This window comes from Pimephales promelas, chromosome 10 (genome assembly GCF_988280905.1).
Source record: "Pimephales promelas chromosome 10, fPimPro1.hap1.1, whole genome shotgun sequence".
In the NCBI taxonomy this organism is placed as follows: Eukaryota; Metazoa; Chordata; class Actinopteri; order Cypriniformes; family Leuciscidae; genus Pimephales; species Pimephales promelas.
The window spans coordinates 32,892,681-32,912,396 of record NC_142778.1 but is presented as its reverse complement, the minus strand read 5'-3'; the positions used below and the strand labels follow the sequence as shown (position 1 = coordinate 32,912,396).

The window sequence follows — 19,716 nt, the reverse complement described above, 5'->3', positions numbered from 1 at the left end:
TCTCATTGGTCGAGAGGTGCTAAATGATTTATAATCCATTTCTCATGTGGTGTGCGGTGCCTCATTTGCATATGGTTGCTATAGAGCTGCAGTGGTCTCTCTCTCTCTCTCTCTCTCTCTCTCCTTCCCTCCATATTTCTTTCTTTCTCTTCCTGCAGAACCCAAACTGCCCGAAGGCCTCGCAGTCTGTGCAGCAGCAGGAAACAGGCAAAACACACAGACCGCGCGCACCCTGTGCTTTTGTGTTTGTAAGCTACTGATCTGGCACAGTTAAGAAGTCAACATGCAATCAATGTTGACCCAGTTTTCTTTCTTAATTTGCATCGTCTTATTGTGAGTGATTAATATGTGCATATTATTTTAAAAAAATCACCAGTACTAAAAAAAAAAGAAGAAAATGAGTCCACCTCTAAAAAACAACTTTACTTTTTGACTGATGTCATCAATCCCTCTTATTCCTCTCCAACTACCTACAATTTGGAGACTACCTTTCACAATCCAGGTAAACACGTCACATTATGGAAAAGGAAAATGAGTTGTGAAATGTGAATTATGTTTAATGTTGAGTTTTTAAAGTGCTATATGAATTAACGTCTGTTTCAGTGGTTCTCAACCTTTTTGACTTGAAGCCAAATCAAGTACCATACATTTTTTGTAACCGTTTTTCAGTTTTAGATTAGAGCTTGATTATACAATTTATTCATGTAAATATTTATTATTTTAAATACTTATTGTTCATCTTGAGGCCCCTTTGAAAGTTTGCTGAGGCCTCTGACACCCTGGTTAAGAACTGCTGCTCTCTAGTCTAGTGCATTATTTAAGGATCATCCCTTGTCTTCAATGTTTTCTGTCTGACCATTAGGAGTACTAATAATATATGTGTTCTCTATATATACATGAAGATCTATTAATTCTCACAATACTTACACAAACCAATATTTGAAGAGTTCAGATGCAAAAGCCTCTAAATGCCATTTGAAATTTTCTTCTTTAATGATGATTTTTATCAAACTTGTATATTTAAGTTCAGTAATTTCACTTAAATAACAATTAATAGGTAATTATCATTGCCATTTAAGTGAAATCACGGAACTTAAATATACAAGCTTGATAAAAATTATCATTCTAGAAGAAAATTTCAAATGGCACTTAGAGGCCTTTGCATCTGAACTCTTCATTTCTAAAGCCTTTGTAGAAACGATCAGCAGTACGATTTCAGCTTACAGCTAACATATTGTTAGAATAAAAGATTAATGATTGCCATCATGTAAATCATTTAGCTCATTTATCACAATCACAATGTGGTGTAATGTCATTAAAACTGTTGTTTAAGAACTATCAGGACTGGCGGATCTTACAACAATCAACCTCCATGTTTGCGGCTATTGTGTTATTACTGTGGCTACATGACAGATAAACCAGTCACCACTGATGAGCACTCACAGGCTCATTTAAGTGTGTGTGTGATGAGGCTGTATCTGAGGGGCGTAATTATATTAGGTGGTGGTGGGGGGAACAGACAGAAAAATTGAGGCAGGGTTTGGCTCTCTCTTGGGACATTAGACAGATTCACAAGACAAATCCTTTGCAGAGAGAAAACATTCTAACTTCTGAATCACGCCATGTTTATTGGGTAAATGTGAGTTTGAGTTTAAAAAAATACTAGCGTTTATAGCTTAGAAGTGCATTACAGCTTACCCTATGAACTTTTTTTTTACCGCTTTTAATAAAGTATGGTTCATTCTGCAGCTTATTGGCTTGTTCACACCAACATGAATGTTCAGCATGAAATTCAGTCTGATTTTCGCATGTGATTGGTCTGTTCAGACCAAAGTGTAAAAAAAATGTCTGGTGGTCTGAATGAAAATAGAGATTCACACTGACAGTGGATGGCACTTTAAAGAAAGCTGAAATAACCAGGTAAATCTGGACACAAAGCACAAAAACTGTGTTTTCTGAGTAGAAAGGAAGTTAAACAGTGTTTACATTCTTTCAAACAGCCATTCAGATTTTTTGTATTCATTTTTGGCAAACTTTGTCAAATCTAGCGTTGAAACATATTTTTTTAGAATGTCAACTCAGTACTTTGTAGACACCATTAAGATTCTTTGCAAACTGACATGGAAATTGTGCACCCCATATTCCAGGAAGTTCAGTAGCTCATTGCAGTACACAAGATCCAGGGGGCGGAGTCGGATCCAGATCTGAGTTGGGTAGATTTAGGGGTGGGTTTAGGGATCCGGGGGTGGAGCTCGGTAGGTTTAGGGGTGGGTTTAGGGATCAGGGAGTGGAGCTGGGTAGGTTTGGGGGTGGGTTTAGGGATCAGGGAGTGGAGCTGGGTAGGTTTGGGGGTGGGTTTAGAGAACAGGGGGTGGAGCTGGGTATGTTTAGGGGTGGGTTTAGGGATCAGGGGGTGGAGCTGGGTAGGTTTGGGGGTGGGTTTAGGAATCAGGGGGTGGAGCTGGGTAGGTTATGGGGTGGGTTTAGGGATCAGGGGGTGGAGCTGGGTAGGTTTGGGGGTGGGTTTAGAGAACAGGGGGTGGAGCTGGGTAGGTTTAGGGGTGGGTTTAGGGATCAGGGGGTGGAGCTGGGTAGGTTTGGCGGTGGGTTTAGGGATCAGGGGGTGGAGCTGGGTAGGTTTGGGGGTGGGTTGACTCCTCCCCGTAGATTTCATGTTCTGCAGTGAGGACCATCTCAGGAAATTGGATAGCTCTCAGGAGGTCTGGTATTTTCACAAGTGCTTAGAAGTTTTGTGTAGATGCTCAGTGAACATTTGTGGGCGACCTGTGGGTGTTTTGTCTGAGAGTCATGTCTTGTGTAAATCATGTTAATCTGAAAATACAGTTTTTCCCGCTCTAATAAGACTTAGATTTAAATTGGGTGAATGACCTTTTGTTTGTGTTTCTTTGTATGTGTGCAGGAGCAGGCAGCTGAAAGTGAGAATGAGGCCAATGAGAACATAGGGAGGGTTGATGAAGGTGTAGAAGAGTTCTTCACCAAAAAAATCATCCCCGATGACCCCCTGTGAGTACACAACACACACAAAAACACTCAAGTATGCAAAACAATGTTAATACACATACATTTTTCATAGAACTGGAATTAATGACGGCCAATGATTAAAACATGATCTCTAACAAAAAAATATCCTTATCGGTTGTCAAAAGACATTTCCCATCATGCCTCTCCTCTCCTCGTGTTCAGAAAGCACCAGAGGGAGGAGCCCCTCATTAAAGCACAACCTGCAGAGCCCACGTGTGTCACAACTGTCCCTCCTACCACCTCCACTACAACCCCCATCCCCACCACAGCCCCCTCCAAAAACATTAAGAAGAAGTTCGGTGACTTTTTCGCCTTTAAGAAAGTCCGTGCAGGTCGAGGGGCCAAGGGTGACGGTGGTCCCGAGGGCAAGGCAAAAAAGACTTCAATAGCTGATCTCATCCGACCCCTCCGGGAGGCAGCACGTGCAGAGAAAGAGCGAGAGAAGGAAAGGGAAAAAGAAAAAGAGAGGGAACGAGAGAAGAAGGAGAGGGACAAAGAGAAACCGGATGAGGAAAACGTAGTCAAGGCGGGCACCCCCACCATCCTCACCATCACAGATTCCACAACAACTGCACCAATCAATGAGGACAAAATGTCACCCAGATCTCCTTCACCTGCCCCCACACCTGCACTGATCCCACCTGCATCCACTCCCATACCTCCTGCCTCATCCCCATGCAAAACTGAAGAGGCCCCAATACTGTCCCCTGCTGCACCTCCTACTCCCACCAAAACCCCCAGCCCGGTCCCAGGTGTGTCACCCTCAGAGCGGGAGAAGAGCCGGACCCTGGAGAAGAGTCGCACCCCGGATGGAGAGCGGAGGCCCAAACCCATCCGTCGCTCTCTCAGAGAGGGCAAATCACAGTCCCTCATCCTGCTCTCGGAGGTCTTGCCAGAGCAGGACGGCACAGCCACGCACACTAAGGTAATTGAGTGGTGGTTCTGATTGAGTTAGACTAGATGTTAAATGAATGGAGATGATGTTTAAAGATTTAAATCCTGATTACTTATATTTGGTTATAGAGTGCGGAAGTTACGACATCACTCTGTAGGCCAAAACGCGGAAGTGAGCATTTTAGCACTCCCAGTTCTCCAGCACTCCACTCCTCGCTCTAAAGTCCATGGCTGTGTCCGAAATCTCCCACTACTCACTATATAGTGGACTATATAGTGAGCTCGCCATTTTGTAGTGCTGTCCGAATGTATAGTGATGATTATTATACCCTATATAGTCCACTCAATGTATCCCAGAATGCATTTTGAAAAGTAGTGTACAACCGATGGTCACTAACCCAAGCCGGCGGACGGGCGACAGCAATGGCGTAATCAACGGCACCGAGAGACGATCGAGTAGTGTCCGAAATGTTTCTATTATGCTGGTGACCTCACTATGTAGTGCTCTACTCCCTACCTCCTACATAGGGGGTAGGGAGTAGTGGTTTGAGTGGAGATTTCGGACACAGCCTATGTGATATTTGAATGGGCTAAATCGCCTGAAATAAGGTCTGTGGTGAACAAAGCCTCTAAATATTTTCACGTTTTGGTCTATGACATAGAACACACATTTATAACCAGCTTGTGTTTTTTTTAAACTTTATTATGTCAGCTTGTGTTTTATAAAACTGTATATAGGCTTCTATATATAAATATATATAAAAAACTGTATATATATATATATATAAAACTGTATATAAAAATTGATAAATCTTGGATTAACTTGTAAAGACTATCTTGATAGACAAAACGTGTAAGGGTCACAACTCTTTGTTAAACACAGATCTTATTTTTTGCGATTTTCCAAAAGTCTATGGGGAAAATGCTTAGCTTTTCGATTGAGGGAACCCATGTGCCGCTAGCTTCCGAGTTGTCCTACAAAGTGACGTCATCACTTCGGCACTCTATTTATAGGTTAAATATTAGACCAATAACCGTGTCCGATTGGCTGATTTTTAATTGCGTTTTGAGTAAATATTGTGTGAAAAAAAGGTTTCATTTAAGACCTTACAATAAAAGCACAATGGCAGAATGTTGCTTTGGTGTCAGATGGTACACATTAAAAAGTCATTGTCTTGTCTCTAAGTTTTGTTTTCCAGTGAAATAGATATAAAATAATCAAAAGAAAACTAAAACCCATTTTTTAATATGATTTCTGTCTGCTAATGCTAAAGACCGTGAGTCAGTTTTAAATGGATTGGTCGCTGTTGGTTCCTCCGGATGAGAGGGTGCCGTCATTTTTAGTGGTTCATTGACTCTTGTTTTATCTATGGCTGATCTCACATCCTAAAAAGTTCTCTAAAAACAGTCATATACATGTTTCTTGTTCTATTTGTAATGTTCTAAGAATTAAACTTTCGGGTCATTGTGTAGAAACATGCATCGGAGAGCTCATCCAGCTTTGAACAGCGTCTCCATGTTATGCTTCACCGCATGGGAGTCACCAAAACATCTCCTACTGACACCAAACAGAGCCCGGTAAGTGTGGCTATTTCATTGATGCTTCAATTCTCTATCTAGTATGTTAGAAATGTGTCTCTCCTACTTCCTACTTGAGTAGTATATTGTTGTCAAACATTTTTACTTAGAAAAACAGATACCACTTATGAATATACTTATACCACTGAATTAATCGAAGAACTCTGTTCTCTTCTCTGAAGACCTTTTAAACTTTATTAATGGTCATAAATAATTTGCTGTTATTGAATTTGGTGATGCATAAATGCCTCATATCAAGCAAAAACTCATTTCCCCCAGTAATATACGCTCACTCTGCTAAAACCGCAGTATCACAGTAATCGCTTGCATGAAAAAAGGTGTGGGTGAATTAGAGATTATACACTTACTTCACTAGGCATCTGATTTAAACCAGTGTTATCCTCTTACAGAGCAAGGATGAGGAGCTGCGGAAAGCCAACTCTGAGGGTAAGACTCATTATTTAGCTACAGTTAAGGCCTTGTGCTCGGATGTGAGATTTGACGGTGGTGATCTCAGGGTTTCTGTAATGGGGTTTTCAGGTGTGACTGCTAGAGAGTCACATGATACTGTGGCATTTGTGTGCTTCTAATGTGTTTAGGTCATTCACTGATTGTGAGATGCAAAATATAGTGAAGTTTCTCTTCTTACCTTAATTCATGTCGCAAGTCTTTGTTTTCAATTACCCCTTTTCCACCAAAAAAGTTGGTTCAACTTGCGAACCTTTTCAGAACAGTTTGTTTTTCCACTGACTAGTAGAGCGCCCAGCGAACGACGTCGTTACGTCACTGTGTACGTCGCCATACCTCTTAGCTAAAACGCTTGCAAGTGCATTACTTTGGGATTATCTCTAACTCATGTACCAAGAAGGCTTTAAAAACAATTGAAATATGTTAAGTCTTTTAATCTTTTCATTTGATATGTAATCTTTTCAGATTAGTTATGTACCCCCCTGTCTTGTCTTTTTTTTTCTTTCCATTTATTTTATAATGTAAAAAAAAAAAATAGAAACGCTTGCGCCAACTTCAAGCATAAAATTACAAAGGCAGACTCCATCGTGTTTCTGCAAATGTTTTTCCTGGCTTTGCGATCCTATATTATGATCAGAAATGATGTTTAGATCACATCTAAACCCGCCCGAGCCCCCGATGTGAGCATGACGGGGTAAAAGAACGGTTCTAGTCCAGCAAAGAGTTGGTGCCGCTTTGGAACCAGTTTTCCTAGCCGAGAACCGGTTCTTTGGCTGTCGAAACAAAGCGTGCCGCACAAGCCCTCAAAAGTTAAGCCAAAACGTCTCGATCGCCCCCCTGTGACCGGTCTTAGTATAGGTCATAAACCCCACCTCCCCATGTTATTCAACGGGACGCGAGACCAACTAAACAATTCAATTACACTTCACACATCCTTTATCCAAAGATAGTTTCTATCTCGTTGATGTAATTTCAAGTGTTCGTTTTTAAAATAAGTTGTTTTTAGTTAGTTATGTGATGCTATAAAAACGGTGCTGTGACGATATGATTGACAGGTTCTCTGTGCGAGGTAGTCACTGAAGCACCAGCGGATTTTAACGAGGTTCTGCAATCAGCAGACACCCCGAAGCAGACAGAGGCCAATTAATGAAAGTGCGGGGCGTTTGAATCAGCGAGAGTGAGGGCGCGGCCTTGATTTCGCGGCTTTACTTCCTGCTCACCACTGCGCATGACTGGTCCTGAAAACGCAAGTCCGCAGACTCAAGTCCCAAGATGTCAGCGTCATATCGGGACACTGGCGGCTTCAGTTCTCTCTGATGGAAAAGAGTGAAGGGGCGTTGTCCATCTTTTTTTACAGTCTATGGTCGAAACACAAAGAACTAGTTCGCGCGCAGGCACCGGCTCCGAACCAGCTCTCAAAATGCTTTGGTGGAAAAGGGGTATTTGTTTTGTTTGTTTAATATATCTATATACAATCCCTGTGTGTGTTTTGTATATATAGCCAAGTATATATTTTGTAAGTATGCCAAAGACCATATATCTGCACATATTTCTATGATTATGGGGTAGTGATGGCGCAGTGGATAAGACATATGCCTTTGGTGTGAGAGACCCGGGTTCGAATCCACTGTGAGACACCAATGTGTCCCTGAGCAAGACACTTAAAGGGTTAGTTCACCCAAAAATGAAAATTCTGTCAGTATTTACTCACCCTCATGTTGTTCCAAACCTCTATGTGTTTATTTGTTCTGCTGAACACAAAGGAAGATGTTTGGAAGAACGTTTTAATCAATCAGATCTCATTCCCCATTGACTACCATATAGGAAAAAATACATACTATGGTAGTCAATGGGGAATGAGATCTGTTTGATTAAAACATTCTTCCAAATATCTTCCTTTGTGTTCAGCAGAACAAATAAACGCATAGAGGTTTGGAACAACACGAGGGTGAGTAAATACTGAACGAATTTTCATTTTTGGGTGAACTAACCCTTTAACCCCTAGTTGCTCCAGAGGCGTGTGACCTCTGACATATATAGCACTTGTAAGTCGCTTTGGATAAAAGCGTCAGCTAAATGAATAAATGTAAATGATTAATGCAAACAGCAAAAGACTGAAATCCTTTTCAACCTATTTATTCTTATGCATTAGAACAGCTCAGCATGCATTTGGTGTTGATATGAAGCATTATTTGCATGGGTCTGTCAAGCCATTTCCCCTATTATTCAGTACACTTTGCTTGCTTTTTAGGGGCCATACTTGACAAACCTGAGCCTCCGCCTACATTTATGAAACCTCGCACAATGTCCACTTCTTCAGGTAAGAAATGAATCACCCAGCTTCAGTAATTTTCATTGTAGTGATGACTATTAAGAGTCGCGACATCTTTTCTTTCATATTGTGATGTACATCTGAGTGAAAAATGTTGGGCAGGGACATTGTTCTATCCATCAGTTGTTAATTTGGACTGAGGCAAATTTGAATGCGAATTTTCAGTCAATTGTGTGAAGGGGTGGAGTTTAAAACTAAATGATTGGAGATGTCTGTCATAACCAGCAAGAAGTCTGTAGTTTTCATCAGAATATTGACGTATGACATTTTGATGAAGAATTACAAGGTCAAAAACAAACATCAATATTGATTTCATGCTGAGTTTAAACCACATATTTTCTCCAGACACCAGGCGACCAACTCGAGTGACCCAGAGTGTTACAGACTTCCACCGTACAGAAAGGCCGCTACTTCCAGAGCGTCCTATTGGGCCGTTGCCCCCTAAACCGGCCATGAAACCCATTCTACTTCCCGGTAGCGAGGCAGCACGGACAGCCACGGTCACTCCCAAGATCCCCAGCCCTTCTCAGGATGGTCAGGCAGAGGTGTCCGAGACCATCTCTCACCCCCAGCCCCAGCAGGAGCCTCCGACCCCATCTCCCCGCAAAGAGACGCCTCCAGCCCCCTCGCCACGGAGGATCCTCAGCACGGATATCAGAGAGCGTGCAGAGAGAGCACAGTCCGTCACTGAAGGTTTGCCTCCCTGTCAGTCTAGTGGGGATGATGCAGCATGCAGGGTTTGGATGGCTAGTTTTCATGTAATTTGCTGTTGAAAATTAGTTTTAAAGCAGGGGTGCCCAATCCTGCTCCTGCCAATCGACTGTCCTGCACAATTAATCTCAAACCCTAATCAAACACACCTGAAGCAACCAATTAAGGTCTTTAGGATCACATTCAGGTGTGTTTGATTAGGGTTGGAGATGAACTGTGCAGGACAGTCGATCGCCAGGAGCAGGATTGGGCACCCCTGTTTTAAAGGGATAGTTCACCCAAAAATGAAAATTCGGTCAGTATTTACTCACCCTCATGTTGTTCCAACCCCGTAAGACCTTCGTTCATCTTCGGAACAGTGAATTAAGATGTTTTTGATGAAATCTGAGAGCTGGATCACTCCTCCATACTAGTCCATAGGCTTCTTGAGGGATTGAAACTTGCCAGCCCCGAAAAGTTATTAAAGACTTCGTTAAAATAGTCCAAGTGACTACAGTGCCTCAATCTTTACTTTATCAAACGACGAGAATACATTTTGTGCGCAAAAACGACTCATTTCCCTCTTTCTGGGCTGATCTTGTTGTACGTCACACGCATCACACACATGACCAGCGTCGGCCAATAGTGAGCCTACGTGTGACGTTTAACTGACTAGAGGCCCAAAGAGAAGGAAATGAATAGTTGAAATAAAGTCGTTATTTATGTTTGTTTTAGCACACAAAAAGTGTTCGTCGCTTGATAAACTTAAGATTGAGCCACTGTAGTCACTTGGACTATTTTAACGATGTCTTTAATAACTTTTCGAGGCCGTCAAGTTTCAATCCCTCAAGAAGCCTATGGACAAGTATGGAGGAGTGATCCAGCTCTCAGATTTCATCAAAAATATCTTAATTCACTGTTCAGAAGATGAACGAAGGTCTTACGGGGTTGGAACAACATGAGGGTTAGTAAATACTGACCGAATTTTCATTTTTGGGTGAACTATCCCTTTAAGAGGATAGTTCACCCCAAATATTAAATTCTACTTTTTCACCCTCTTAATATTTTCTCACCTTCAAGGTGTCTGTCAAACTCTAACTTATTTTAGAGAGGGCAAGATTATCAGTATAGTGACTTCACAAATGACTTGATATAAGCGCATAAGTAATGTCGACTTTTTTATGCTATTTCCTTTTAGGTGTTTAGGGCTATGGCTATTAATGCAATTATATTTTGTTATGAAATGTGAATTATCTTCCTTTATCTAATGGGATGCAGTAAAAAAGAAAGTACAATACAGAAAAATAAGTCTTTTTTCATTGAGTTGTCCAAAAAATAACTATAAAATTTGACAAGTGTTGTCCAGTTCACAAACAAATGACTCTTATGAACCAGTTCTTTGTAGTGAATCAAAAACACAGGTTAGTCCAGTTCTCAAAACAAATGACTCTTATGAGCCGGTTGTTTTAAAGAATGGGACTCTGGGTGGTTTCATGGATGGAAAATGATATTTATTTGAATATCCCTTCAATTGATTGACAGTCTGTCTTCTATTCTGCTCTTTTCACTTCGTTTCATGCATGCACTCACACTCGGCCTTCATGATATCCGTCCCTGTCTAAATAAATTCATAATAATAACGCAGGGCCACATAATGACTCAACTGGTGTCTGTTTTCATTCAACACCTCCCTCGATGGCTGATCTTAAAGCTCTCAAAGTCCGAACGCAATTCAGTTAGCCCTATCCCATCAGTAATTCAATGCTTGTGAGACTGATGCAGCAAATGGGCCCTGATGAAAATGCATTCATTCTTTTGAGTGTTTGTCCAAAATACTCTTTGTATCTCTAAATGTTATCTTAGTGCAATAACCACATAAGTGAGAATATGAATATTGTGATAATGAGATTGGCTGAACATCCCCTGGCGGTGTCAAGTGTTGCGTACGTGTCAGCATTTTCTGTGGACAGTGAGTAGCCTGTCATTTTATTCTTTATTTTCATTCAAGCTCCACCCTTCCTCCATACATCCTGATGCAGATATTTTTCTCATTTGTGAATCTGTTGTAAAAGACCTTTTGATGTTCATAGCTGTGGCGCGGTGACGGCTCCTACGCTCATGACATAAAGGGTCACAGGTTCCAATCCTGACTGTAATGTTGTCCTCAATTTCTCCCATTCCCACCGTCCTGTAAAGTCCCTAAAAGACGTTGTGCTGTGTTGTGTTCATGTCTTTTATAAGAACGGACCCAGTCTGACCGTATTTCCTCTCATAGAGACCCTCCCTATTCCACGGCCCCGCATGAAGCCCTCTCCCCAGCGCCGTGCCGTGTCTGTCCATGAGGATTCACTCCTCCAACACGCCACCATGCTTGACCCTGAGGGTGAGCCTCTGATGTCACTCACAATATGTCACCTTGTGTTTCTGAGCAGCGCTCTGTAATATGAGGGAGATGTTTGAAGAGTAATAATGTAATGCTGCTTTAACTGTCAATGTGACATTGATTACACATTGAAGAAGATATATATATATATATATATATATATAGTCAGTTGCAGGTGTTATTAGGAGTAATGTGTCAAACAACTTTTTGGAGTCAACTAGTATATATGCTAACGCTACCGTTCAAAAGTTTGGTGTATGTAAGATGTGTTAATGCTTTTGAAAGAAGTCTCTTATTCTCACCAAGGTTGCATTTATTTGATTAAAGGAGTTCACTTAAAAAAAAAATTGCTGATAATTTACTCACTAAATTATCAGCAAAAGTTTTTTAAAAGTGAACTACTCCTTTAAACTGTCATTTTATATAATTTGTAATTTATTCCTTTGATAGCAAAGCTATCAGCAGCCATTACTCTTCAGTGTCATAAATCATTCTAAAATGCTGATTTGGGGCTCAAGAAACACTTAGTTTCAGTTGTGCTGGTTAAAGGAATAGTTTACTTTAAAATAAAAATAGTCATCATAATACTCACCCTCAAGTTGTTCCAAACCTGTATGAATTTATTTCTTCTGCTGAACAAAAAAGATATTTTGAAGAATGTCGGTAACCAGACCCATTGACTTCCATAGTTGGAAAAAAACTGTTTGGTTACAGACATTCTTCAAAATATCTTCTTTTTTGTTCAGCAGAAGAAAGAAATTCATACAGGTTTGCAACAACTTGAGGGTGAGTAAATGATGACATATTTTTTATTTTCAAGTGAACTAATCCTTTAATATTTGTGGAAACTATTACATTTTTTATATGATTCTTTAAGTAATTGAAAGTAAAAAAATTTTTTTCATTTATTTAAAAGAAAAAAATTTACTGACCTAGTGCTGGGCAGTTTGACCAAAAATTTATAACACGTTTTTTTTTTATTTTTTTTTTTAATTAAGACAGTTTTACGCTTTATGATGTTTTTTTCATGCATAATGAGGTGTTCAAAGCATTTAATAAAATTGTTATTTCTTAACATTCTAATAACATTCTTATAACCAGGAATTAACTTTAAAATACAACGTTTATTTAACGGGAGAACTGAACGTTCTTATAACGTTTTGAATAACGTTCTTATAACCAAGAAATAATGTTAATACAACGTCTAAAAAAATTACGTTTTGAATGTTCCTAGAACATTCAGCAATAACGTTTTTATAACTTAAAGGAGGTGTATGCAAGAAATGTATTTCATCATATATTTTCCCTGATATGTCACTAGAAATCATGTTCATTTCAAATATAATATTATATCACTGACAACAGTAGTCCAGCCAGGATATTGTCATTTAAAAAGTGAAGTCATAGCCCTTGACTGATGTTGATGTTGTCAAGTTTTGGTCTGATGCGCCACCCTCCACCGATCTACCAACCAATCTCTGACTCAGTAGTGTTGCGGCATTCGGGTTGCCAGCTCTTCTCTAGTTACCCCAGCTGCAGATACAAACGTGTCAGAATCGGATAAAAAAAGTCCAGTGTTGCGAAACCCCAAAAAAACTCGATATGAATCCGAAATACTCTACAAAGTCCGAAATAAATAATTAACAGAAAAGGACTCGTCACTTGCCATTGAAAGCTTCTCGTAGCAGCCTACATTCCTGCTGGATCCTGCAGCATATCTGTCAACCTCGAGTCATGGGGGATACTCCCTAATTTGAAAATGATTGCAGTACCAGTTTTGGCCACAATCTTGCAAACAGCTTCTTTAATGGGAGCATTATGAAAACGTTCTTATAACCTACAATGGTTATCTGGGGAAGAGGAGAGATTCGAGATTGCACTGAACACGTTTTATGTGCAGGATAGAAAAATAGACCTATTCTTTCGAGAAAAAATAGACCTATTCTTTATATTAAAAGGTTATATCATAATAAAAATATACACCAGTTTTCGGTATGAACCGGTATAACGCCCAGCACTATACTGACCCCAGACTTTTGGATGGAGCATGTAGACAAAATACAGCCACAAAATGTTGATTTCATGTGGTCTTTAAAACACAAAAAGCGCCATCTTTGAAAAGTGACAAAGTCGATTCTTGCTTTCAAAATTAAAAACAAAACAATTACAAACAAAACAATAATGCGTTGTTATTACGGCCTCTTTCAGAGCTAAAGGCAGCGCTGCCAAGACGGCAGAGGTCACCGGGGGGAAAGCGAGTGAACCTGGGGGAACTGACGCCCTGCTCTGAGGATTTACCCGAGGGTGAGGAAGGTGAGCGGAGGAAGAGGTTAACTCCACTCCGACACCATTATATATACAGTCTTATATACAGAACTTCCATTAGACATCTTACTAACGTGTTCATCACGTGCATTCACAGTGAAATCTAGGGAGAAGGAGGACAGCACTGATCAGACGGACAGCACAACAGTCACAAACAGCAAATCAGAGCAAAGCCCATCCGGGCCCAGCGAGCAAGTGACCAACCAGGAGAGGAGCGAGACAGTCTCAGAGGAGCACACAACGCAGGGAGAAACATCAGACCAAAGAACTGAATCCCCCTCACCTGAGACACACATGGACTGACCCTGCGCAAATCTATTTTCTATGTGTACCTTTGCCTTGCACGTCAGATTATGTACAAAAGAATGAATTATGAACAAATGCGTTTAAAAAAAGAAGAGTAAATCAATACATCTACTTGTTAATAATGATTAAAAAGTGAATTCTGTTGTGTCATAAACGAGTCCTGACTTTTTTCATGGATTTATCCCTCTTCCTTTCCTTAACACAGCTTCCATTTGGTGCGAGTCAAAGGAAGTCTGGCAATGAAACGTTTGCCGGTGTGATTTGATTAAAAGTAACGTTACCTACATTACAAGTAAAAAGAAGAGTAAATCTGGTATTATATATTTTGGCGAACGCTTCTCTCTGCGGAAGTGATCTCTCGCGCGTGTACGTCACTCAGATATGTTTATAAATTCATAAATATGTTTTTATATAAATATTTATTAATAAATATGTTCATACAATCCGATATCTCTGTGTAAACGCAATGAGTGATGTACACGCGCGAGAGATCACTTCCGGCGTTTTCCTAACAGAAACTTACGTTTACGAGTCATTAAATCATGTTTAATTTGGACTTTTCTGTGCATGCTCTTTGAGGTGGACCCCATAAAACTCCATTAGGCCTATATGACTGATAGACACGAACGGTTCGACCTAAAAATATCAAAATTGAAACTACAGTGGAAACAAAGACACCTATCTTGGATGCCCTAGAGGTAAGCTAAAACACACCAAACATTAATTTCTATCACTCAATAATGAAATTTTGAACGCAAATATGACGTTGTTAAAGATGTCTTTGTCATGACAACTTGACAATAAATTAAGTTAAACTGTCATGGTTGGCTTTCAGTTATAAGTGTCACGAATATTTTCGTGACCTCAACAAGTGTTTTATAAACGTTATAATGACTTCATGACGGCCAATGTCAAAACCAATCACCTGACAGTTTAATGTAATGTTATCCCATAAAGCTACGTGTTTTCTTAAGTTTGATAATTAATATATGTCATGTTTATGACAGGTTGCGTTGCCTTAGTAATGTCAAGTTGTCATGACAAAGACACTGACAGGTTATGATGTGTTAATGTCAAGGTGTCATCTCAAACAATGTCATATTTGCATTCAAAATGTCATAACTGAGCGAATGACACTTAATGGCAGTTTAGTTGACACAAACATGCATAAAGCTTCCATATATCATGTCACAATTATGAAGGTGTCATGTTAGTCTTATGCACACCGTTTCAAGTAAAGTGTTAACCAATGTCCTTTAATTCCAATACAGAAGCAGACCTCTTTCAGCAGAAAAGCCCACATGATTTGAGTCATCACTCTGCAGCTCATTACTCTCTTCAGTGGCGGTTGTGCAGATTTGGCTGGTGAATGTTAATGGAACACAGGAGAGCCATCTGTGTGTGTGTAGAAGTGCTGGAGAACACAGAAGCATCACTAAACCACAGATGAGAGTGGCGTGAGTAAACCGCCCTCCACTTGGAATGAAACCAAACTGTTTTTACAACTCTTTCAGCATATATTTTCATATCCAAGGCACACGTTCAACATATTACACCCCAAACCAGAGGATAATAAGTTAACATATCAAAACAAGGTGGTGTTATTATAATCTAAACCATTTTATTTCATGAAAATACTAGCAATTGGCACTTTTTATACAGTAAGAAAATTAAACTTGCCCAGAAAAAAATGAATGGAAATTATCACGTCGCAAAGAGCAAATCCATTTCTCAAGAAGAAGACAGACCACAAAAACAATGAGCAGTCACTCCACCATCAATGATTTGACTTTAGAAAAATAAATCCATTTTGTGCAATTGAGAGACCATAGGCTCAGACAAATAAAGCATAGCTTTCAGTGCGCGCTCCAATCGCACACACGAGCTTTGAATGAATCTTCCAGAACACAAGAACTTCCTGAGGGCTTGTAACATGGGAGAACACAAGTCTACAAATGCTTAAACTGAGAATTAAATTTGGTTTAGATGTCTCAGATTAGTCTAAAAACCAGCTTTACACCTCTTGCTGTTAATGTAACATCTATATGAGTGACTATACTTATTTTATATACTTGGGTTTCTGAAACGACTTATAATTTTGTACATTCTGTAGCAATTTTGTTCGATTTAGTCATTAAACATCTTGAGCTAATTATGAGCAATATCTGAAACGTATAACAGCTGTAGATTAGTGTTATCATTTCTTTGGTGAAGATTTAAGTGATTCTATATATGGTTTCAGCTGAAATCTGGTTTACATTCGCATATTAGGCATAAGAGGTGAGAATCTTATGGGCAAACATGTGTCAAAGCAAGATTATATCACTCTAATATATACAGAAATATTCAATGCGAAGGCCAAATCCTGGAGCCCACTTGGAAAACCAATTCTTAAAAAGACTTCACAAAATCCTGTGCTGGGAAACGATTAAAATGTCAAAGTCCACAGACAAGTGTGTTTCAACTGTAATCTCTCCAAATATGCCCACGATCTGGGGCAAAATATACAGAAGAGAAACAAATTGAAGTTTCTAGCCTTTGGCCTAAAGGATTCATATAATCAGTGCAAAGTGAATACAAGTAGTTCCTCTCAAGCGTAATTTAAGAGCGAGCTGGAATGGGCTTTAGTATGTACATCTTTACCTCATTCAAATTTGTATAAAATAAAATGAAAATTGAAAGAAACTAACAAACAAAACGTCATCCGTAACGATCAATAAAACACACGTGCACGATGACTCCGCCCGTAACAAGTTTAAAGGTAGCTCGTAAGGTTTCTTGTTACTCCGTGCACTCACTGTTCTGTATCAAAGGAAACTGTTGGGACTGTTTGGGAAGTAAGGCCTCCGTGTTTTGCATATGACGCTCAGGTGACGGCAGCCTGGTGTGCCAATGTCTGAGTGCTACAGGGTCGCCAACACTCTGAAGAAGGAAATGATAAACACACACAACGACTGTCCCACTCCAAACACCAACGCCTCCAAGGAGAACATACTCTTCCCAGCCGCCTTATAGACTCCTGCTATAGCTGCACCTGTGAGAAGACATTTTGTATGATGCAAATTTCATATTCATCATTTCTGACATATAGACAAAAAAACGAGCTACATACTAGTGAGAACCCCTCCAAAGAGCGGGCCGATGATAGCCATGAGCAGGATGCCGATTGGGAAAAATCGTGCCATCTTATGTCTGCGGAGCGTTGCCAGAGCGAGGAGGGCGGCGGGCAGGTGGAACATCAATGAGGACACCACAGCCCACAGGAACACCCCATACCACATCTCTGCAAAACAAAAAGAAAGAAAAACATCAGCGGCATGAAGAAACACATTCAAAGTCTTAAGATCAGCCAACAGAGTCTATCGAAGCTTCCCACGCCTGTGATGTAAACATCTCCCACGGAATCTAAGAAAAGATCTGAAGGACTGGCATCGTGGAATTTAAGACTGATAGTTAGTGGTGAAACGTCATTTGCTATATTACAAGCCTGTGTGCTGTAAGTAATCCTGTAAATGAAATGTTCAACTGCATATTTCTGTCACATTTCAACTTGAACAAGATAGACACACTGACAGAGGGATGAATGAAATGGTAGACAGGTGGCTAGAAAAGACTGATAGATAGATAGATAGATAGATAGATAGATAGATAGATAGATAGATAGATAGATAGATAGATAGATAGATAGATAGATAGATAGATAGATGGCTAGAAAAGACTGTTAGACAGACAGACATAATGATAGATGGATAGATGACAGAACAGAAAGGTAGAACGATCGATAGATAAATAGAAATACGGATAGGTGAGTTAGATAGAACATGATTGATATACATAGGTAGGTAAACAACAGATAGAAAGAACAACGGATATCATGATTGATGGACAGACAGATAGAGAGACAGACAGACATAACGATAGATAGATAGATAGATAGATAGATAGATAGATAGATAGATAGATAGATAGATAGATAGATAGATAGATAGATAGATAGATGTCTCTCAGTAACACCATTTCAGCAAACACAAGTATCATTAGCTGGACAAGCTAACACACTAGCATTAGTTGCTAACCCATTATCAGTTTGAAAGCTTAACCACCTTTTCACTGTAAAGTCATACAAATGATTAAACACAATAACAGTATCTGAATCTCATAGTAGCACAAACATGAGCTGGTCGAACTGAGGAGTAATGTCGGCTGTGGCGTGGAGACTGACCGGAGAAATCGCACAGAGAGGTGTCGTTCTTCCCGCAGTTGGTTGCATTTGTCCTCGGTACCAAATTCAAACTGAGGATCTGCTGAACGAATCCCATCTCCACGTCCTGAATTTCTCTTAAGACCAACACTGCGATCATGCGTGAGAAAAGTGTCAAATCCGAATAACAGCATTAGAAAAGGAATGTGGGCTTGAGCAGAGCGTTTGTTTTTAGCACAGATGCTCTTCCAACTGCATCAACATCCACTTCAACTGCGCGAACCCGACGAGTGCGCGGATTTACTCTCATTAAACTAAAAGCACTACCGATGCTCTGGAATACAGTTGAAAAACCAGGAAAATTAGTTTTAACGACCGACCACAACTGTGTCAGGTTTGGGAGATTATCTAGCTGTCACCATGGCTGTCACCATGGCTGTCACCTGCGATTTGCGACAGGCTTGTGGGCGGGGCCTGTATGGCTGTAGCGCATGTCCCTTCGCGGTAGCCATAAAGCATGACTCACATATCATATGGATGGAATGACTGTATTTTGCTAATTCTATTCTATTCTATTCTTAAATTGTGGAGTGTTGAAATAGCCAGGCATGTAGACTATGGATAAAAAATTAGCTTATTAAGATGTATACTATATTTTTGTTATTATTACTTTTAATAATGACATTAATGATAATAATTTTCCTTTGATTACCGTTAATAATAGCCCCATTTATTATTGTTGTTGTTGAAGAGCCAGGAGGGCAGAATTTTAGTAATTTATTTACTGTATTACGTTTAATAATGATGACCTTAATAATATTTTACCTTTAATTCCCATAATAATAAAAATCAAATTATTGTTATTATTAATAATAGATTGTTTTGTTGTTGAAGAGCCAGGAGGGCAGAATTTTAGTAATTTATTTACTGTATTACGTTTAATAATGACCTTAAAAATATTTTACCTTTAATTCCCGTAATAATAAAAATCAAATTATTGTTATTATTAATAGATTGTTTTGTTGTTGAAGAGCCAGGAGGGCAGAATTTTAGTAATTTACTTACTGTATTACGTTTAATAATGACCTTAATAATATTTTACCTTTAAGTTATTGTTATTATTATTATTAATAGATTTTTGTTGTTGTTGAAGAGCCAGGAGGGCAGAATTTTAGTAATTTATTTACTGTACAATGTTTAATAATGACCTTAATAATACTATATTACCTTTGATTACCTGTAATAATAAAAATCAAGTTATTGTTATTATTAATAATACATTGTTTTGTTGTTGAAGAGCCAGGAGGGCAGCATTTTTTATTTATTTATTTACTGTATTACGTTTAATAATGACCTTAATAATACTATTTTACCTTTAATTACCCGTAATAATAAAAAATCAAGTTATTGTTATTATTTATTTTGTTAATACATATATATATATATATATATATATATATATATATATATATATAAAAACATTTTCTGTCATTTCTT

General features: G+C 39.2%; 2 protein-coding genes across 3 annotated transcripts in view; one reads left to right on the top strand and one right to left on the bottom strand.

Moving 5' to 3' along the window:
- carmil2 (capping protein regulator and myosin 1 linker 2) overlaps positions 1-14,172 on the top strand; it is a 46,650-nt gene extending 32,478 nt beyond the window's left edge. Inside the window, exons 32-40 of one of the 2 annotated variants that reach the window (XM_039683969.2) lie at positions 2,921-3,024; positions 3,205-3,967; positions 5,410-5,514; positions 5,925-5,961; positions 8,234-8,302; positions 8,660-9,007; positions 11,280-11,387; positions 13,596-13,691; positions 13,810-14,172. In XM_039683969.2, coding sequence (XP_039539903.2) covers positions 2,921-3,024; positions 3,205-3,967; positions 5,410-5,514; positions 5,925-5,961; positions 8,234-8,302; positions 8,660-9,007; positions 11,280-11,387; positions 13,596-13,691; positions 13,810-14,015 — 1,836 coding nt within the window. In that variant the 3' untranslated portion in view covers positions 14,016-14,172. Of the gene's footprint in view, positions 1-2,920; positions 3,025-3,204; positions 3,968-5,409; positions 5,515-5,924; positions 5,962-8,233; positions 8,303-8,659; positions 9,008-11,279; positions 11,388-13,595; positions 13,701-13,809 lie in introns of both variants that reach the window. The other variant, XM_039683968.2, reaches the window with a different exon arrangement.
- Positions 14,173-15,617: 1,445 nt separating this feature from the next.
- Positions 15,618-18,670, bottom strand: tmem170a (transmembrane protein 170A). Its single transcript, XM_039684244.2, has 3 exons — positions 18,241-18,670; positions 17,131-17,301; positions 15,618-17,052 (listed from the first exon to the last, which is right to left on the bottom strand). Exons 1-3 carry the CDS (start codon positions 18,377-18,379, stop codon positions 16,922-16,924), a joined length of 441 nt encoding a protein of 146 aa, XP_039540178.1. The 5' UTR covers positions 18,380-18,670; the 3' UTR covers positions 15,618-16,921.
- Positions 18,671-19,716: the final 1,046 nt, after the last annotated feature.

Excerpts from the sequence above, each read along its gene's own strand:
- tmem170a (XM_039684244.2), bottom strand. The coding sequence starts at position 18,379 with ATGATCGCAGTGTTGGTCTTAAGAGAAATTCAGGACGTGGAGATGGGA. Across the intron at positions 17,302-18,240 it reads CTCTCTGTGCGATTTCTCCG|AGATGTGGTATGGGGTGTTC; the intron begins GTCAGTCTCCAC and ends TTTGTTTTGCAG. Across the intron at positions 17,053-17,130 it reads CTTTGGAGGGGTTCTCACTA|GTGCAGCTATAGCAGGAGTC; the intron begins GTATGTAGCTCG and ends GTCTTCTCACAG.